Source organism: Coenobita brevimanus, chromosome 38 (assembly GCF_032717465.1).
Source record: "Coenobita brevimanus isolate Jiangsu-jjx chromosome 38, ASM3271746v2, whole genome shotgun sequence".
NCBI lineage: Eukaryota > Metazoa > Arthropoda > Malacostraca > Decapoda > Coenobitidae > Coenobita > Coenobita brevimanus.
The window spans coordinates 206498-223183 of NC_136991.1; the positions used below are offsets into that span (position 1 = coordinate 206498).

The window sequence follows — 16686 nt, forward strand, 5'->3', positions numbered from 1 at the left end:
GCCCTTGGCCACCCCATTAGGGATACATGGCATCTGGCAATGAATGAATGAATGAAAACATTAACACTCTCTCTCTCTCCCACTAACCTTCTCCACATATCTGGGTTTATTGGTGCGGCATGCCACATGGAGAGCATTGTAACGAAAACCTTCCTGCAGCACAGCCGGCGTGTCACCTCCACTCACCAAGTAGCGTGGGTTCTCCTCAATGCACTGCAATTGCAAAGTTAAAAAAACAGTACTGTAATAGCAGCAGCAATAGCCAATCCAATACAGTGCAGGGTATTACACATTATAAGGTGTCTGGGCCTGAGCCTAGACTATTGTAGTCCATTTCATTTAAGTGTACATGACCAGCCTATATCCCTTCCACTCACTACAAGGTAGCATGAGTTTTCACTAATAACCTACAACCGGATGGAAAAAGAAACCCTTCAGTACAATGATTTATTCTGTATTGTATTCTTGCTACCTCCCAATGATGCCAGATTTGGAGACCATTTTTCACACTGGATTTTCAAAAAATAACCACTGACCCCTCAATGGCTGTGAGGTAATACATTTGTGTGCACCACAGGCAGGCCACAGGACCATTTTCTCGAATTTCGAAAATTGATTTTACTGATATGAAGAGGGGTCTGAACCTCGAAGCAGCACCCCAGGAGGCTGCCCTGTCAGTGAGTGCATAATAGCAGAGCAGTTATAGCGCCAAAGCATGCTTGGAGGGTGTCCCTGTAGCTGCAGTGGCAGGGGGTCCTGAGGCCATTGCCACAGCCACTGATCAGAGCTCGTGGGCTAAGGGTTCTAAGTCCCATGCCAGGACTTGGGTCTGAGCAGGTGGGTGGGGTCAGTGGTCTGTCTCTCCCTCGTATTTAATTTTAATAGTAGTAGTTGTTCCCTAGGCAGGCTGGCTGAACGGCCCTGAGTCCCTACGGAAGGCCATGGTCGAGACCGGATTTTCCCAAAGAGCTCTCAAAGAGTGTATGTTGTGTTGCTGGTGCAGGTGATTGTGTGCAATGCAGTCTTCCATAATGTGCTTAATGGTATGGGGTGCTGTGCTGTATCCTGGACAGGCGTCAGTGACAAAGTCATCCAGCCTCCTCTGATAACTCAAGAGGGCTGGATGATGCCCACAACTCAGCCTGGCCAGGTGGACCCTGTCCTCATGAAGGAGGTAGGATTCAGAAGGGTGGATATCAGGAAGCCATGCATGCAGCTGTGTGTTGTCTTTAAGTGACTGAATGGAACGGTGAATGATCTAAGTATGGATATGTTTCTGGAAGCTGGTTTGAGCTGCGCGAGAGGGAAGATGAGAGTATTTGTGTATGATATCGTGTGCTGGGTGTTGTTTTGATGTTCCCTGGTGTGTGTGGATGTGCTGCCATGTAGTGTAGTGGATGGTGTGGGTTTGTGGTGGTTGCCGCATAAATTTGTGTGCCTCTCGTGTCTAGATGATCTTTGACTTTGAAGACTTTGGTTTCTTGGTGTAGGTGGTCTCTGGGTGTACTAGCTGTGCAGTCTGTGATTATTTTTAGGGCCTTGTTCTGTGGTCTGTGAAGTGTTGTAGTGTGTCATTTAATTTTAATGACAGGGCAAAAAATAAGAAAAAGCAGAAGTCTGTTGGTACTAACTCATTCGAAGGGATCAGAGTGGCATCTTGGAATGTGGGTAGTCTGAAGGGCAGAGTGAGGGAAGTGATCGAGGCAATAAGTATGAGGTGGGTGAATGACGACTGTGTACAGGAGGACAGATGTAGGGAAGGATCAGTCAAACTTATTCCTGGGAGGGACTGTCGGTATAAGATATTTTGGCAGGGAATGGCAGATGGATATGGTGGTGTGGGTGTGTTGTTTTTGGAAAAGTGAGTGGAATATGTCATCAATATAATGAGAGTAAATGAAATTATTACAGAAGCAAAAACTCTGTTCGGCAGGCTCACATTTTCATTTATATTGGCAAATGCTCGACAGGCTGGCTTGGATGGTGTAGAAAAAGACAGATTCTGGGATAACTTAATACATGTGGTATGTGATACAGGAGATGATGAGATTGTTGTTTTGAGAGGGGACTTAAATGGTCATGTAGGTGAAGCACCCCAGGAATATGAAGGGGTACATAGGGGAAGCGCATATGGTATGGGAAATGAGGAAAGGGAAAGGACACTTGAGTTTGGGGAACCAATGAAAACATGATTGTGTACAACACACATTTTATGAAAAGATAAAGTTGGTAATTACATAAGAGTCTGGAGGAAATAGTAGCCAGATAGACTACTTCCTGGTCAGGAGGGCTGACAATAGGGATGTTAAAGTTATAGTGAGTGAAGAATGTGCGCTGCAACACAGATGATAGATAGGTGACCTGGTGCTTAAGGAGTAGGTGATGAAGGAGAAGACCTACTGTATGCACCTAGGAGGAATATATGGAAGTTGTAAAAACATGAAGTAAGGAATGCCTTCTACAGTGAGATGAGTAGAGTGGTGGTGGAACAGGGAACTGTGGACAGAAGTGTTATGAACAATACAGAGCTCTCAAGAACAATCTCCTGAGAGTTACTGATTCAGTGTATAGATGGACAAGGGGGCCCCCCAAGATAACAAGTAACATGGTGGTGGAATGAGGGTGCGGAAGCTGCAGTTAAGGAGAAAAGAAAACTTTTCCAGGAATGGACAAGGGGTGGTAACAAAGAGGAATACATGACTGCCAAGCACAGGGCTGGAAAAAGAGGTACACAGGGCAAAATCTGAGTCTCAGAGACTTTTACTGGATAACTTAAATAGTGATAAAAGGAAGCACATGGTATCTAAGGAGGCAACTCAGATGAAGAGGGAATACAGTGATATCATAGGTATGCAGTATGGGATGAATGAGGAAGGAAAGGTAGTGGTGAACTGTAAGGACATAAGCCGCATGAAGACAGCATTATAACCGGATGCTGAATGAGGAGTTCAACAGGAAGGTTTGGAGTCACCGGATCCATTGTTTGGCCTTTGACTGATGCTGCTCCTGCCAGCAGGGCAATAAGCAGGATGCAGGTGGGGAAGGTGGCAGGTGTGTCTGGGCTGACTACTGAAATGCCAAAGACCTCAGAAGATACAGGAGTGGGGTAAGTTACTAATCTGATCATCATCATCATCAGCCGTTTGAGTATCCACTAAAGGACCAGCCTATCCCGACTGAAGTTGGGACAATACAGCCAATGTATCTCTACCAAGTGGCTTAGGCTGTCTGGCTGAGATTGTATGCAGGGTGAGAAGTGCTTGTAAGTGTAATTGTAGTGTTGGATGTGTGTGTAGTCTGTGAACCAAGTGTAATCAGCCCGCGTAAGCCGACTGGGTGCAAGCATACTTAATAGTAAGCAACACTGGTTCACCCACAGCACCCCTTGTGTCCGCCAAAGCAGTACGTGGCCGGGTGAACACTCCCAAAGTTTATTACCCTGGTGGGGCGCGAACCCTGGTTCACCTGTGTACAAAACGCACACTCTACCACTGTACCACAGAGGCTCCACTGATCTGATAAATAAGATTATATATGAGTCTGTTGTCCCAGATTACTGACTGAAGAGTGTGACTGTAAATGTGTACAAGGACAGAGGTGATGCCCTGGACGGAGAAAATTTATAGAGGCATAAAACTTCTGGACCAGATAATGAAGACAATGAAGAGAGTTCTAGAAGTTATAATTGGAGAAAAAGTGAATACTGATGAGATGTAGTTGGGTTTTATGCCTGGCAAAGGGACCTCTGATGCCACAGTCTTTGTTCGACAGCTTCTGGAAAAATACATGGGAATGAAAAGGGATTTGTTTTTGTTGATCTGGTAGAGGTCTTTGACAGAATCCCTAGGGAGGTGATGAAGACGGCAATGAGAAAGCTTTGGACTGAGGAGATGGCTATTTAGGGTGGTTATGGCTATGTATGTGGATGCTCACACCCAGGGTAAGGTGAATGGAGATTTTTAAGTGATGAGTTTTCTGTGAAAGCTGGTGTGCAACAGGGATCAGTTTTGAGCCCCTTATTGTTTATCATGGTACTTAAAGTCCTTTCACGTGACTTCAGAAATTAACTCCCATGGGAGATGTTGTATGCCAATGATTTGGTATTGATTGCAGAAAATGAGAATGAGGCAGAGAAAAGATTTAGGATGTGAAGAGATGGTATGGGGCACAAGGACTTAAGAGTAAATAGATAAAAAAAAAGGTGATGGTATCTAGGATTGGTGGCATTACTGTCAAAAAAGAGGGAGAGTGGCCATGTGCAGTTTGCCACAATGGCATGGAAATTACAGTAAGACCTCACTATAACTGACTGATTGGGTCCTAAACCATTCCGAAAAATGCAATATTCTGATAAAAAGCAACAACCGGACTTCCCCCTGCTAATCCAGACTTTTTCCAGTATATCAGACATCAGTCCGGACCGCATGAATGGTTTTTAAACTGTTTTTACTACCACTGTGGTACTGTACAGTACTGTGTTATTACTTTACTAAATTTATCAAATGGTAAATGGTTTCCTATACTCCAGGAAACCATTTACTATGCTGGGTGGTAACCATATAACCAAATTGTGGGGCCTGGTGGTTTAGTGGGTAATTACTGCGCTCCAATCAGATTGAGCCGGTGAAGGTTTAATCCAAGGGGTGGTTGGGGTTGATTGCTCATGTAATGCCACTCAGGGATGAGTGAGGCTGGTCACTCTCATCTTAAATGTCAGGACCAACTGCCTAGCCGCAGGCTCCTACGCTCCTCATGGGGCAGTGTAGGATTGGATGGTGGATGGATGGATATAATATATATAATAATACTGTACTGTTCACTGATAAACACGTCTGCTTTGCGCAGTGGCAGTATCGTAACCAATGAGGTCTTGCCTAAGTGACGTATTTGCTGCTGTTATAAAGCTCGAATTGGGAAAAGTTGTCAATGCCATCTCAGCACTTTTGCGACACCTCGGTTTGGGTTACCTTTCCTAGAAGGGTAGTCAAGTCGTACCCCACCTGCTCGTGGTGACCTCGCAGACACCCTGTTTTTTTTTTTTCCATTTCTGTTCTTTGTGTTTTATTTTGGTTTTCTTTTTTCTCCTAAATTAGGGTGACACAAATGGGGGCGGCGCTACCCGGGTTTATCCCGGGTAGTATTGTATATACTTTTTGCTGTTGTTGTTGTCATTTTATTTTGTTTTTTGTTCTACTTTATCATGAGCAAACAACACCAGTGCCCTCACTTCAGTAGGTCTATAGCGAAAAGTGCACAAGCACTGAAGTGCGCCTACTGCAGTGAGTGGGTTCATATACGATGTGAAAATTTGGACACAGGCGACTATCCATTTATGAAGAAGAGCAACCAGCTGGGCTTCCGCTGGCTGTGTAGCCAGTGTGTTGCACCAGCGGATGAGGTCTTGGCTGGTGGAGGAAGTAGTACCAAGAAGGAGATTGAGGATAAAGTTATTGGGCCAATCTTTCAGGCAAGTAATGTTTCAAATAGACTGGAGGCACTAGAGACCAAGGTCTCATCACCCATGGCAGTCACGCAAGATCAGGCCAAGTCATTTGCGGATGCTGTTTGTGGGTCTCTCGTGGGGGAAGGGAAGGATCTGCTTGGGGGCGTGGTTGAGATCAGTGCTCATGGCCAGAAAAAAGCCATTCATAGTCAGCATGTACTGATTGTGAAACCAAAGAGTGGTGCTGATGCCTGGAAAAATCAGATGGGACCAGAAGACATCAGAGGTGTACTTAACTCTGTAACGGTTGACAGCTGTCTTAAGACCAAGGCTGGTGGGTTGGTAATGAAGTTTCTGTCAGCTGAAGCCAAGGGTGAAGCAACTGGGGTGCTGAGTGATCATTTTGGCTCTGAGGGCACTTTTTGCATATCAGAGCCAAAGAAAATGTTGCCTAAAATGACTGTGACAGGCCTTTCCTCTTCCTTGGGTGACTCTGACATCATCCCAAACATTCTGAGAAAAAACATTAATATTAAGATGCTCGTTGATCGAGGTTGTTCCCTCAACCTTCTCTTCACAAGAACAAGGAATGACACCAAAACTGCTGTCTTGAAGATGTCGCCAGAGGTGAGATCCTCCACTGTAGAACAGGGCAATTACATCTATGTGGATCTTACAAGATGCCGCGCATTCGATAGATTCTGGGTTACAGTAGTGCACCAACTTTCGCTACAGCAGGATTCGCGGAATCCACTTTTGCGGCATGCACCAAATATTCCCTAACTTCCACTTTCGCTTGAAAAAAATCGATTTTCGCACACAAATTTTAGGTTTGGGACAATATTTTGAACTTTGAATTTCCTGCACCGCCCGCCCGCAACCCACCACCATCTTGAATGACGTCATGTCAACACTCTGTCCACCCATTCCCGCCATTGTGTACGAGCGTGCTAGCTCTATTGAGTTGGATTCTCACGGTTCAATGGCCTCTGCTATACCTGGTAGTGTGGTGAAAGGTCCTGGTGGTGTGGGGGGAGAGCCTGGTGGTGTGGGGGGAGGGCCGGGAGGCAGTGGTGGTGATAAAAAGTGGCCGGGACATTCAAAGTCGGGAGGAAAGGCCAAGGCTAAAAGAGAGTATCGTGTTGGAGTGAAGAAACGGCAGTATAATAATGAAAAGGAAGATAGTTGAGCACATGGACAAGGGCACAAAAAAGAGTGAAATCTGCCGTATATTTAACATCCCAGAATCGACAGTGCGTAGTATGAGGAAACAGCATGGTGGTAGCGAGGCAGCAAGAGGTGGCGCCAATACGTCTGGCGTGGCTAAATAAGCCCGCCACGCGCCTCGGATACTTACCCCCAACATCCATTAAACACCTCAACTTGGTCTCTGTGGTATGTTTCTCCTCATATAATGTGTACTGTATAGTTTTTATTGTTTGTATCTCACAATGCAATGTACAATAGTGATTTGATGTACTGTATTGCAAGTGAAAATGAAAATCTGATGTTACTTTAGGATAACCGGGAACCAATTAGCCTTTTTGCCATAAAGACAATGCCCCAACTTTTGCTAATTCCACTTTCACGCATTATTTTTGGACCCAATTAGGCGCGAAAATTGGTGCCCCACTGTACACAGTGTCATCACTGTCAAGGCTTTGGTCATACATTTGAGAGATGTTCTAGGAAAAATGATGAACCTAAATGCGTCTTTTGTGCTGGAACCCATAAATCTAAGGACTGTAGTAACAGAAATTCTCCCAAATTCATCAACTGCTCTTCTTTAAGACATCAAGATGCTAATTCAAATTCACAGTCGGTTGCCCATTTTGCATCAAGTAGAGACTGTCCAATTATGATTTCTCATAGGAATAGACTGATTGAAAACACCAATTTTGACCATTCAAAAAACTGACTACATCCCTCTTGAACCAGTTAAGGATGTGTCTTTTAAATATTCGTTTTATCCGAAATAAGATAGACTATATTAATGAAACTCTAAATCAGCAAGAGCTTGGCATTTTGTGCTTGACTGAAACCTGGCTGTATGAGTCTGATATCGATATTATTCATAATGCTTTGACTAAGACACATTCTATAATTAGTATTCCAAGGCCTGCTGCTGGCTATCCAGGAGGAGGTGTAGCACTCATCTACTCGGCAGCACTTGCAAACATTTCTCTCATTGACTCAGACCTGACCCCATCTTCATTTGAATTTATGGAAGTATTAATAAATTTCCATCAGAATACCATTAGAATTGCAATTGTCTATCGACCAGGTCATCCGGGTAGAGATCGAGGTTTTATGGAGGAGTTTGGGCAGTTTCTTGAAGGGTTTTCTCTTAAACCAGGAGGACTTCTTGTTTGTGGTGATTTCAATTATTGGGTTGACAGTCCAGAGTCAAAACCATTTTCTTCAGAATTCCTTGAGTTGATCACCCAGAACAATTTTTTCAATCATGTGAGTAATCCAACTCATGTCTCAGGACATGTCCTTGACTTGGTCTTGTCCCCTGTTGGTTGCAGGCACGTATCAGATGTGGAGGTTGACTCATTTGACTCCCTCATCTCTGATCATGCTCTGATCACTCTTAATTTTGATGTCCCGAAATCCCCTTCACATAAAAAGGTCATTAGGTTCAGAAATTACAGGAACGTTGACCGCCAGTTGATCCATCCCATCCATTGCCAGACGCCATGTATCCCAAATGGGGTGGCCAAGGGCTCAGAGTTAATTGTTTTACAGGGAGGGGCACTAATCCTCCACCAACCCCACTCAACGTAGGGATGCCAACAGCATCTGGTGTTCCCAGGCGGTCACCCATCCAAGTACTAACCAGACCCAACGTTGCTTAACTTCGCTGATCGGATGGGAAGCAGTGTACTCAACGTGGCATGGCCAGTTGATGTGTCTTGAAATTGATCAACGTTTAAGAGACAGCTGAAAGCCTTTCTTTTTTCAAAATGCTATGACCTGGACAGAGGTACTGTGATGGATGATTATAGGGTTTCATTATTGCCACTTTCATGTATGATGTAGCTCGTATTATATACAAGAAATGTCACAATTCTTGTAATTGTAAAAATGATGGGTCTGGTTAGTACTTGGATGGGTGACCGCCTGGGAACACCAGATGCTGTTGGCATCCCTACGTGTCAAGTGGGGTTGGTGGAGGATTAGTGCCCCTCCCTGTAAAACAATTAACTCTAAGCCATTGGCCACCCCGTCTGGGATACATGGCATCTGGCAATGAATGAATGAAAATGTATGGGTGTCGAGCGCTAGTGAATTCCCAAAGGAAGAACTGGCGCTTTTGAGAAACAAAAGGCCAGATTATTATTATTATTATTTATTGTGGTGAACATAGCTGAAGTGGTCAGGCAGTCTGGACTGCTTCTGGCTTTATTGGACTTTTTCTGATATATAGGAATTTAGTCCGGCAGATCCTCAAGACCGATAAAAGCGATATCAAGGTTTTACTGTAATTCCATCTTGTGCAGCCTTTGTGATAAGTGGGTGTATAAGAGATGTAGTGACATCAGAGGTAGACAGCATGATAATGATGATTTCATGTGTACAGTACAGTGTATCAGGGAGAGAATGTGGAGATTATCAGATGTGAAAGGACTGATCTTGTTGGTGAGTCTCTCAAGTGTGTGGAAGAATTTTTTTTTTTTTGCTTGGAAGACATGTGTCAGCTCGAGGTGTATGTATGTGAAGTTCAAGTCTGAGAAGATGAAAGTGGCAGTGACTGTAGCGTATGCACCGTGTGAGGACAGGAGTGAGAGAGAAAGAAAGGTTTTGGGATGAGCCGGATGAAGCAGTGGGAGAAATGCCCAGGAGCTATAAAGTGATCGTAATGGGGGATATGAATCGAAGAGTAGGCACTGGTACTGAGGATAACATAATGGGTTGTTATGGAGCATCAGGAGAAAATAATAATGGGAAGCGACTAAAGGATATGTGTCAGGAGAGGAGGTTGTGCATTTGTAACTCATATTTCAAACACAAATTTGCATATAAATATACATGGTACAGAGGGAATGGGGATCGTGTTGAAAGAAGCCTGACTGATTACGTGCTCGTAGAGAGGTCGAGGATCAGAATGGTTGCTGATACGAGGGCTGTGAGTGGACGATGTGGAGGTCTGTCAGATCATATGATTGCACTATGCAAGATCAAGCTGAGAGGAGTAAGGTGGATCAGGAAAGAGAGGAGCAGTCGGGGAGAAAGACTGAAAGTTGAGAAGCTGAGGATCAAAGAAATAGCAGATGATTAAAGGACCAAAGTAGAGGAGGAGTTAGAATTAGTGAATTGGAACGAAATGGATCTGGACAGCCTGTGGAATACATTTAGGGAATGCTTAGTTAGAAACGCTAAAGCGGTGTGTGGTGTGGCAAGAGCAACAACGAAGAAAGGTACGGTATGGTAGGATGAGGAGGTTAAGAGACAGGTGGTGGAAAAAAAAGAAGTGGCTGAAGTGGTTACAGGAGAGAGGTTCAATTGAAAAAAGAACTGAATATACTGAGAGCAAGAAGCATGCAGAGACTAGTCAAGAGGAAAAAGAAAGAGGTAAATGATGATCTGGGAAGAAAAATGAATGCGAACATCTCTGAAAATAGGAAGTTATTCTGGAAAGGGGTGCGGAAATGCAGAAGTGAAAGCGGAAATAAATGTGATGGTGTGAAGGATGTAGGTGGTAAATTATTAACCCATGGGGATGAAGTAAGGACCAGATGGAAAGAATATTTTGAAAGCCTGATGAATGGGAATAAAGATAGCAGAGCGGCTGTAAACATAATTGGTTTTGGGGGTGTGCAGAGAAGGAATGTAGTGCCAGGAGACCTGACACTCGCACAGGTGAAAAGTGCTGTGAAGCAGCTGAAAAATGGAAAAGCAGCTGGGGTTGATGAGGTGTATGCAGAGATGATTAAGTGTAATGGAGAGAGTGGAATGAAGTGTGTGTTGGAGATGTGTAAGAAGGCATGGATGAGTGAAACTGCCTGCAAAGTGGAAAAAAGCTGTGATTGTACCCCTGTACAAAAATAAAGGTGTGCGAAGTGAGTGCAAGAATTATCATGGAATAAGTTTGTACTAGGGAAGGTATATGGAAGAATTATTACAGTGAAAGTAAGAGAGATGTCAGAAGTCCTAGTGAGTGATGAACAAGGTGGCTTTAGGAGTGGCAGAGGATGTGTGGATCAAATATCTGCAGTGAGACAGATAGCAGAGAAGGCTTGTGAGAAGGCCCATACAGTGTTTATGGCATTCATGAATGTGGCAAAAACATACGACAAAGTGGACAGAGAATGATTGTGGAAAGTTTTGCGCATGTATGCTGTAGATGGTAAGCTTCTAGGCGCCATCAAAAGTTTTTATGATAGTAGTGAAGCATGTGTAAGGGTTAATGGGCATCTAAGTGAATGGTTCACGATCGGTGTGGGCATGCAACAAGGTTGTGTGATGTCTCCATAGTTGTTCAGTGTATATATGAATGGGGTGATAAAAGACGTAAAAACACGAGTAATGTAGAGAGGGATGGCGTTGGTAATGAAGGGTTATGAATGAAATATCTCAAATCTGTTGTATGCTGATGATGCAGTCCAAAAGTTTTTATGATAGTAGTGAAGCATGTGTAAGGGTTAATGGGCATCTAAGTGAATGGTTCACGATCGGTGTGGGCATGCGACAAGGTTGTGTGATGTCTCCATAGTTGTTCAGTGTATATATGAATGGGGTGATAAAAGACGTAAAAACACGAGTAAAGTAGAGAGGGATGGCGTTGGTAATGAAGGGTTATGAATGAAATATCTCAAATTTGTTGTATGCTGATGATGCAGTCCTGCTTGCAAGGACCACACAAGAACTTGGTAGGCTACTGCAGAGTTCTGCTGATGTCTGAGTGTCATGCCTTGAGAGTAAATGTAGAAAGGAGTAAAGTGATGGTTACTTAGACAGAAGGTGACTCCCAGTGCGATGTAACGGTGGATGGAGAGAGACTGGAACTGGTGAGAGTTCAAATATATGGGTACAGTAATAGAAGAGAGAGGGATATGTGCAAAAGAAGTTGAAAGTAAAGTGACACAAGGAAGAAAAGTAGCTGGTGCAATGAAGGCCTTGACAAGAAACAGAGGCTTGAGTGTTGCAGCTGCATGAGGCTTACATGAAGGAGTGTTAGTGCCAACTTTAACATATGGATGTGAAACTATGGTGTGGCATGAAAATGAAAAGTCAAGAGTAAGAGCAGTGGAGATGGGACTGCTGAGGAATGTTTGTGGAGTACAGAGGGTGGACAGGATACGAAATAATGTGATTCGTGAAAGATGTGGGGTGAGGAAGTCGGTGGAGAGCAGAATCGAAGAGAGTGTACTGATGTGGTATGGTCATGTGGAGAGAATGGATAACAATAATGTGAGAAAAAGGTATACCTGAGAGATTTTGAAGGAGGGAGGAGGTGAGGTAGGCCAGGGAGAAGGTGGAGAGATATGGTGGATGAGTGTGTGAGGAAGAGAGGTTTGGAAGTCGGTGAGGCTAGGGAACTGACAAGAGATCGAGCTGGCTGGATGAATGTTGTGAGGAGAAGTGCATGATCAGGGATTTGGCACCCCTTTTTAATATGGCAGAGTCTGGATTGACTCAATCAGATACGTTTATGTGAAGCTACAGAATGTGGTGAATATTTTTGGCGTATCCGATAGAGCCAGGATTCTGCGGGCTTGAATGAAGAGTGAATGGAAGAGTGGCCCATTGGATTAGGCAAATTTGGGCTGTCTGGACATTGCTACTCCTCATCCTGCCCTAGGGTGGGAAAGGGGGGAGGTCCGGATGATGATGATGATGATGATGATGATGAAGACATGTTCTGTGCTGGGGGTGGGGCTGGAGCTAGCTTTGGGGCTACAGTGAGGAATGTATGTTGAAGTCTTTATAAATGAAACAAAACAAAACAGAACAATGAAGAGAATCATCTGGTGCACCTGGCATTGTGTTTTTTAGCTTCCTAAAATAATCCTGTAATTCACTATGATTTGCAGAAAAATTCATAAAATGACTATGTGCTCGCCAATAACATGTAAACAAATGGGTGACAAAATGTGAGATGAACTGACTGCCTAAGTGCCTGGGATGGTAGAGTACATTCATGTAAGCATACTAGTGACCTTAGTTCCCTTCCCATAATTACCTCCACCAACGAAGTTGGAGGAGGTTATCTATTCACCTGCAGTATGTTTGTTTGTTTGTCCACATGATATTCCAATAGTTCTCAATGAATTTTAATGAAATTTTGTGAAAGGATGGGCCATGAGCCAAGAAAGAATTTATTAAATTTTGGGTCAGATCTGGATCCTATGTATCCCGCACAATATCTCCAAAAGTTCTCGATGAATTTCAATAAAATTTTGTGGATAAGTAGGCCATGGGTCAAGGAACAATAGTTGAAATTCTGGGTCAGATCCAGATCCTATGTATTCCACACAATGTCTCCATGGATCCAGATCTGGATCCCTTCTAATGGCAATAGCACTGGCAGAGGTATGAACTCTATGAGTGCTTTCTAGTTGTTTGCAGTTTTTATAGACTGCATTAATTCAATGCTTACGGCACTAGTACTGTATGGTGTCGTTCGATGTTGGAGGCCATTTAAGGGTTAACCACTGCACAATCTGATTTCTCTCTCTATGCTGTATAATTTAACTTGAAACTGGCAAGACTGAAATACAAAACAGGTCACTAGATGATTTTACTGGATCAGAATAAAAGCTGAAAGGGTTAGTATAGCCTTCATTAATCTCTCCACTATTAACTGTCTCTCCTAGACTTAAATCAAATGTGGCCACAGCAAGACTAAAACATATACCGTAATACATCACTGGACTAAGGATTGGTGGATGAGTTTGGGAGAGTGTGTAAGAAACGGAATCTAAAGGTGAATGTAGGGAAGAGTAAAGTGATGGTCTTTGAGAGAGGTGAAGTCAGTGAATGTACAGCGAGGTTGGATGGTGAGGAATTGGAAAATGTGAGTATGTTTAAGTACTTGGGTAGTGTGATGAGTAAGGATGGAGGTTTGGAGGGTGAAGTGCTTGAAAGGGTACAGCAGGGAAGAAAGGTTGTTGGTTCTTTGAAAGCAGTGATAAGAAACAGGGAAGTGAGCATGGAAGTGAAAAAGTTACTACATGACAGTATTGTGATACCAACTCTAACGTATGGAAGTGAAGCTTGGACGTTGTTGGAAGGACACAAGTCAAGAGTGAGAGCAGTGGAAATGAGTTATTTAAGAGGAGCTTGTGGAGTCACATGGAGAGACAGGCTGGTGAATGAGGGTATAAAGGAGCGTTGTGGTGTGGATGTGGATGTGATAGCAAGCGTTATGAGGAACACATTGAGGTGGTTTGGCCATGTGGAGAGGATGGAGGGTGAAAGACTTACGAAGAGAGTGTATGTGAGTGAGGTGGAGGGAGGAAGAGGAAGGGGGAGGCCGAGGATGAGATGGAGGGATGGGGTGGAGAGGTATATGAGAGAGGGGGGTGTGAGTTGGGAGCAGGGCAGTGAAATGGCGGCGGACAGGGCGACTAGGAGGCGATCTGTTTGTGGCCACCCCAAACGGGATTGAGGCGTCTGGCAATAGATAGATAGATAGATATAACTACAGGATGAAAGTAACTGGCCTTAAGAGCAATCACCAGCTGAAGCTATTACTCAGATTTCCACATAGATTATACTAAATATTAAAGGTGCTGGAAAATGATGCCTTCAAGCTGTGGCACCAATACAACCACTGCCTGATTTTACAAAGACAGTAAAATCTCAATTATCAGGCATATTTCACTCTCATCTTAAATGTCGGGACCAACTGCCTAGCTCCGGGCTCCTACGCTCCTCATGGGGCAATGTAGGATTGGATGATGGATGGATGGATGAATTCAGCCAACCCCCACGTTGGTTACTGCAGAATGCTGGATATTGCACAGTACCACCACCCCCATTGGCTCAACATTCAGCATCAAGCCAGATATAATATTGTGTTACTATCTGTCTCGACCCTCCATCCTAAAAACTTTCCCATGAGTAAAAGATTAAAATTAAATATAAAATGCAATACAGTATTGATACAGTATAGTATTACAGTACACAATGTACTATAATATCACCCAGTCTTGGCAACAATGGAGGGAACAGCTGGGCACCATACAGTACAGCATAGTGCACCTAATCCCATGTGGTCTAGTAACAGTAATTACACGTACAGTACTTTCTGACTCACAACAAAGCACTGAGGTCACAAGCTATGCACCAACAATGAGCAAGGCATGGGAGGAAACAGAGAAGGTCACCACACTAGGGTTTTGCCACCACATGGTCACAAGAGCAGGGCGCACAGATATGTCTTCAATGTACACTCAAACCTTGATTTAAGGGACCTCCATTCAAGGGATTTCAGATTTAAGGGACTCCATATTCTACCTGACAAACGGACAAGAACATTAAAAAATGACACGTAATGTCTAGGTTATGCACATTAATATATTTCTTTATACAGTATACACCCGTAAAATAATATTCATAATCATCCAAATAAGTGAAACAATCATTGCATTTCATAGTAAGATTGTCTATATTTGTGATAAAACAACAGACATTTTCAAGTAAGGGACATTTTCAAGTCAAGAGACAAGTTGATTCCCCATTTAGTCCCTTAAATCGAGGTTTGAGTGTATGAGATCCACGGGAGAGAGTGAGAAAGTGACAATAGGATCGGTGCTCTGGGTGAGCCGCTCTCACAACACATTCTGATTCGGTGGAATGCTGCAGGCACTCTGATTGGCTGGTGTGCTGTGGGGTTTTCCCAGGCACCTGTTGGCTCCTGCACCTAAGCATGATGAAACTCCTTGCTGCCAGATATTGCAAACAACCACCGGTTATTTCCCATTTTGGCACCCAATATTGCATAATTTTGCTGGATATTGCTTTAATAGAGCAAACAGCGCCAGATAGTGCAACGACAGATAATTGTGAGTTTATTGTATCCTTTAACTCCCTATCCCCCCAAAGGAAAATGGTCAGGGGTAAGATATGGGCAGCTTCAGCCAGCAGTCCAATGAGTTCACATTCAGATAAGCCTGCATCAACACCACCACCCCACCATCAACAACAAAGGGTTTTGCACTGTACTATATGCTTGAATGATTTTGTGACCCTTATTAAGAAGGACACCAATAATAACCAACCTTGCAAAAGAACTCAAAATCATCTTTCTCAATTGCTTTTCTGAACTTGACTAGATCCTGTGACTTTGGGCCTCGGAAGGGGCTGGGCTTCTCAGCATTTGCAGATGGAGTCCCAGTGCTGCTGTCCTCCCCTGCAGCACCTCCTCCTGATGACACCACACTTGGCCCAGCCTCAGCAAAATGCAAGGCCTCATTGTGGGTCCTGAAAGCCTTGAAACGCGAGCCTCGGAACTTCTTCACAGCAACCAAGCATGCAGACTTATTTGTGTATACTTTCTGGTACTCTGTAAAATCAAATAAAATCAATTCAAATTAAATGATGCCATGCTTCGTCTCTAGGAAACTGCAGCTGGCCATGATACAGCTATTTTCTATGATCTCAATGCTAAACAAAGTGCCAAAACCAGCTAATGACTGTATTTCCAAGAGTTGCTGGAATCTATTGAGAGAAATGATATCTGCAATATCTAACAGGATATATAACAAAGATCCTCAGCTTGAACTCTGAATCTAGTTACTTACAGATGAATTTCCTGCCTAAGAGTGATAACTGTATGGCTTTTTACCAGACTTCTGGTCACACTTAACTCTCATGGTAGTACCTCTCAAGGACAGGGTGACTTGTTTGTGGCCACCCCTTATGGGATTTAGGTGACTTGCTATAGACAGACAGACCAGTACCAGTATCTGTGCAACATACCTGGATTGTCCAAAACTTCCATTCCCTCTGGCACAAACAATCCAAAGTAAATGCTGGGCTCCACAGCTGCTGTGTTCTCTTCATTGAACACCTTCTGTGCCTTCTCCACCACCTCACACCTCTCATCCTCACTGTATGCATCTCCAGTTAGTTTTCTTTTCAACATTTGCTCATGTACATGCCTGAAATTAAGTAAGTCCTTGTTATATGTTGCCTGTTTTCTCCTTTTCTGTTCCTCCTTCAGCACTGCACACCACTCATCCTCAAGGCCTTCATCTCTTTTTACTTTCAACAGCTTGTGAAACTGTACA

At 43.7% G+C, this 16686-nt stretch overlaps 1 protein-coding gene and 1 non-coding gene across 2 annotated transcripts in view; both read right to left on the reverse strand.

Annotated features, from left to right (window-relative positions):
• Nucleotides 1-16686, reverse strand: part of Ankle2 (ankyrin repeat and LEM domain-containing protein 2) — an 82711-nt gene that overhangs the window by 59934 nt on the left and 6091 nt on the right. Inside the window, exons 2-4 of the mRNA XM_080269875.1 lie at nt 16376-16557; nt 15676-15959; nt 88-213 (exon numbers count right to left, since the gene is read on the reverse strand). Of these exons, the coding sequence (XP_080126001.1) occupies nt 88-213; nt 15676-15959; nt 16376-16557 (592 nt within the window). The remainder of the gene's footprint in view (nt 1-87; nt 214-15675; nt 15960-16375; nt 16558-16686) is intronic.
• Nucleotides 8237-8356, reverse strand: LOC145396665 (5S ribosomal RNA). The gene has a single exon (XR_013896824.1). It is a non-coding gene; the product is annotated as a 5S ribosomal RNA (ribosomal RNA).